General features: G+C 44.1%; 1 protein-coding gene across 1 annotated transcript; it reads right to left on the reverse strand.

Moving 5' to 3' along the window:
• Positions 1–2035: 2035 nt before the first annotated feature.
• On the reverse strand, positions 2036–3952 carry LOC125028662 (mucin-5AC-like; the record flags this gene model as incomplete). Its single annotated transcript, XM_047618137.1, has 4 exons — positions 3793–3952; positions 3176–3250; positions 2375–2736; positions 2036–2281 (listed from the first exon to the last, which is right to left on the reverse strand). Coding segments are annotated over exons 1-4 (843 nt in total), but the record flags the coding sequence as incomplete, so codon positions are not given.
• Positions 3953–4121: the final 169 nt, after the last annotated feature.

Consider the following 4121-nt stretch of genomic DNA (forward strand, 5'->3'; position numbering starts at 1 on the left):
AGCAGTTGTTGTAGTTGGAGCAGCAGTTGTTGTAGTTGGAGCAGTAGTTGTTGTAGTTGGAGCAGCAGTTGTTGTAGTTGGAGCAGCAGTTGTTGTTGTTGGAGCAGCAGTTGTTGTAGTTGGAGCAGCAGTTGTTGTAGTTGGAGCAGCAGTTGTTGTAGTTGGAGCAGCAGTTGTTGTAGTTGGAGCAGCAGTTGTTGTAGTTGGAGCAGCAGTTGTTGTGGTTGGAGTTGCTGTTGTTGTTGGAGTTGGAGCAGCAGTTGTTGTTGCAGTTAGAGCAGCAGTTGTTGTTGTAGTTGGTGCTGTAGTTGTTGTAGTTGGAGTTGCTGTTGTTGTTGTAGTTGGAGCAGTTGTTGTTGTAATTGGTGCTGCAGTTGTTGTAGTTGGAGCAGCAGTTGTTGTTGTAGTTGGAGCAGCAGTTGTTGTTGTAGTTGGAGCAGCAGTTGTTGTAGTTGGAACATCAGTTGTTGTTGTAGTTGGAGCAGCAGCTGTTGTTGTAGTTGGAGCAGCAGTTGTTGTTGTAGTTGGAGCAGCAGTTGTTGTTGTAGTTGGAGCAGCAGTTGTTGTAGTTGGAGCAGCAGTTGTTGTAGTTGGAGCAGCAGTTGTTGTAGTTGGAGCAGCAGTTGTTGTAGTTGGAGCAGCAGTTGTTGTTGTAGTTGGAACAGCAGTTGTTGTTGTAGTTGGAGCAGCAGTTGTTGTAGTTGTTGGAGGATCAGTTGTTGTTGTAGTTGGAGCAGCAGTTGTTGTAGTTGGAGCAGCATTTGTTGTTGTTGGAGCTGCAGTTGTTGTTGTAGTTGGAGCAGCAGTTGTTGTTGTAGTTGGAGCAGCAGTTGTTGTAGTTGGAGCAGCAGTTGTTGTTGTAGTTGGAGCAGTAGTTGTTGTACTTGGAGCAGCAGTTGTTGTTGTTGGAGCTGCAGTTGTTGTTGTTGTTGGAGGAGCAGTTGTTGTTGTAGTTGGAGCAGCAGTTGTTGTAGTTGGAGCAGCAGTTGTTGTTGTAGTTGGAGCAGCAGTTGTTGTTGTAGTTGGAGCAGCAGTTGTTGTAGTTGGAGCAGCAGTTGTAGTTGTAGTTGGAGCAGCAGTTGTTGTTGTAGTTGGAGCAGCAGTTGTTGTAGTTGGAGCAGCAGTTGTTGTAGTTGGAGCAGCAGTTGTTGTAGTTGGAGCAGCAGTTGTTGTAGTTGGAGCTGCAGTTGTTGTAGTTGGAGCAGCAGTTGTTGTTGTAGTTGGAGCAGCAGTTGTTGTAGTTGGAGCAGAAGTTGTTGTAGTTGGAGCAGCAGTTGTTGTAGTTGGAGCAGCAGTTGTTGTAGTTGGAGCTGCAGTTGTTGTTGTAGTTGGAGCAGCAGTTGTTGTTGTAGTTGGAGCAGCAGTTGTTGTTGTAGTTGGAGCAGCAGTTGTTGTTGTAGTTGGAGCAGCTGTTGTTGTAGTTGGAGCAGCAGTTGTTGTAGTATGTGCTGCAGTTGTTGTAGTTGGAGCAGCAGTTGTTGTTGTAGTTGGAGCTGCTTGTTGTTGTAGTTGGAGCAGCAGTTGTTGTTGTAGTTGGAGCAGCAGTTGTTGTTGTAGTTGGAGCAGCAGTTGTTGTTGTAGTTGGAGCAGCAGTTGTTGTAGTTGGAGCAGCAGTTGTTGTTGTAGTTGGAGCAGCAGTTGTTGTTGTAGTTGGAGCAGCAGTTGTTGTTGTAGTTGGAGCAGCAGTTGTTGTAGTTGGAGCAGCAGTTGTTGTTGTAGTTGGAGCAGCAGTTGTTGTAGTTGGAGCAGCAGTTGTTGTAGTTGGAGCAGCAGTTGTTGTTGTAGTTGGAGCAGCAGTTGTTGTTGTAGTTGGAGCAGCAGTTGTTGTAGTTGGAGCAGCAGTTGTTGTAGTTGGAGCAGCAGTTGTTGTAGTTGGAGCAGCAGTTGTTGTTGTAGTTGGAGCAGCAGTTGTTGTTGTAGTTGGAGCAGCAGTTGTTGTTGTAGTTGGAGCAGCAGTTGTTGTTGTAGTTGGAGCAGCTGTTGTTGTAGTTGGAGCAGCAGTTGTTGTAGTTGGAGCAGCAGTTGTTGTAGTTGGAGCTGCAGTTGTTGTTGTAGTTGGAGCAGCAGTTGTTGTTGTAGTTGGAGCTGCAGTTGTTGTTGTAGTTGGAGCAGCAGTTGTTGTTGTAGTTGGAGCAGCAGTTGTTGTTGTAGTTGGAGCAGCAGTTGTTGTAGTTGGAGCAGCAGTTGTTGTTGTAGTTGGAGCAGCAGTTGTTGTTGTAGTTGGAGCAGCAGTTGTTGTAGTTGGAGCAGCAGTTGTTGTTGTAGTTGGAGCAGCAGTTGTTGTAGTTGGAGCAGCAGTTGTTGTAGTTGGAGCAGCAGTTGTTGTACTTGGAGCAGCAGTTGTTGTAGTTGGAGAAGCTGAAGTTGAAGCTACCTCTGTTGCAGTTGTAGTTGAAGCTGCCTCTGTTATTGTTGTAGCTGGATCTGGAGCTGTTGTTGTAGTTGGAGCTATAGGTGTTGATACTGTGGTGGAAGCAGCCGCTGTTGTTGTTGTAGTTGAATCTGCAGCTGTTGTTGTATTTGCAGCAGTTGTTTTTGCAATAGTTGGAGCAGCAGCTGTTGTTGTTGTAGCTGAAGCTGCTGCTACTGCTGTTGCTGTGGCCGCAGGCGAGTCGCCCGAAGCTAAGTAGAAGTTGAAGGCGGAATCGGCCGAGCAGGAGGAGGAGGTCTCCGTCATCATGCAGGCTCGTCGAACTGCGCCCGGCACCTGCAGGCTGAAGCCGACGCAGTTCGACTCTGCAACACGAAAATAATTTCTCCATTGCAACACGAAAAGAACTTCAACGCGAAATAGCCTCATTTGTAACACGAGCTGATAATAATCTTAATTCATGAGATCCGACCAGTCAAAATCCAGTATCACTGATAAGCCCCAACTCTTTAGAATGCATGTGCAACTTTGCAAACCTTCAATGTTAACTTGATGTCGCAATGTGCGTTATATTATAATACATAGTTGGTTGTACCCCTCTCTTTTTTATCTTTATAATAATACATAGTTTGTTACAATATATTATAAAGTTCATTTAGCTGGAAACTAAAAATCTATAGTATCTTATGGCCTTTCACAATATTAGTGTATATGAATATTCCTTTAATATATAGTTAAGTTGCCTGGTGTTCATAGAAACAATTACTATAATCATATTTTTTTAAACCTTGACCTCCGTTATACTAAATAGTGCTGCAAAGGTCCTTCCTAAAAGGGTGCTACTCATGGAGGGCTCAGCCATCTTGCCTTTGATATGTACTAAAAAGTAAACTTAAAATTACATTAATTGGTTATATAAATGCGTTTGATTCTGATTCCTTTGCAAATCTCCCTTGCATGACGAAAAGATCTTCGCAACACGAAAATACCTTCTCTTTTGTAACACGAAAAGACTTCTCGCTTAGAACACGAAAGTGCCAACTTCGTTGCAGAACGAAAATGCCCTCTCTACTTTATAATACAAAAAGACATTTTCCTTTGCAACACCAAAAAACATTTCCCTTTGCAGTACAAGCTATATAAAAAGTTGTTATTCCTCCCAATTATTTCGTCGATGTACCCTTTACAGATAGATTAGGTCTTTATGCAATCACACCTGCATGATTTGTGGTGTAGTTGATTAATCTCTATGAAGCCACACGAGTCAGTTCCTTAATCTAAAATCCACGTAAAGAACGAATACACACTACGCAAATTGTCAAGCTCATGCGACCGATTATTACAAACAGTACTTTTTCTATACTTGCACAAATGACATCCATAGCACACTCCAATGTAACCTAAATGCAAAGCAGAATTACCTTGAATGCAGAGCGCAGCGCAGCCCGTCAGCGAAGAAACCAGCGAGGTAGCGAGGGGAGAGCCACAGCGCTGTCCTTTGGCGTGGCGGTAGAAGAAGGCTTTTGCGACGAGTCCTTCGGTCGGGAGTCCTACTGTTATGGCCAGCAGGAGGAATAACATCGCCGGTCCTCTGTCCATTGTCTTCGTTTTTTCGCTGTGTTCTGTATTTGGTAGAAGATCAGATAATGATTAATTCTTGCGGTACATGAACGAACTTTAGTTTGTGTTGCTCATAAGGCAGTGCTGTTCAACCCAAATAGACAATCCACCTTTATTGAGGGAAGGACAG

This window comes from Penaeus chinensis, chromosome 9 (assembly GCF_019202785.1).
Source record: "Penaeus chinensis breed Huanghai No. 1 chromosome 9, ASM1920278v2, whole genome shotgun sequence".
Lineage (NCBI taxonomy): Eukaryota > Metazoa > Arthropoda > Malacostraca > Decapoda > Penaeidae > Penaeus > Penaeus chinensis.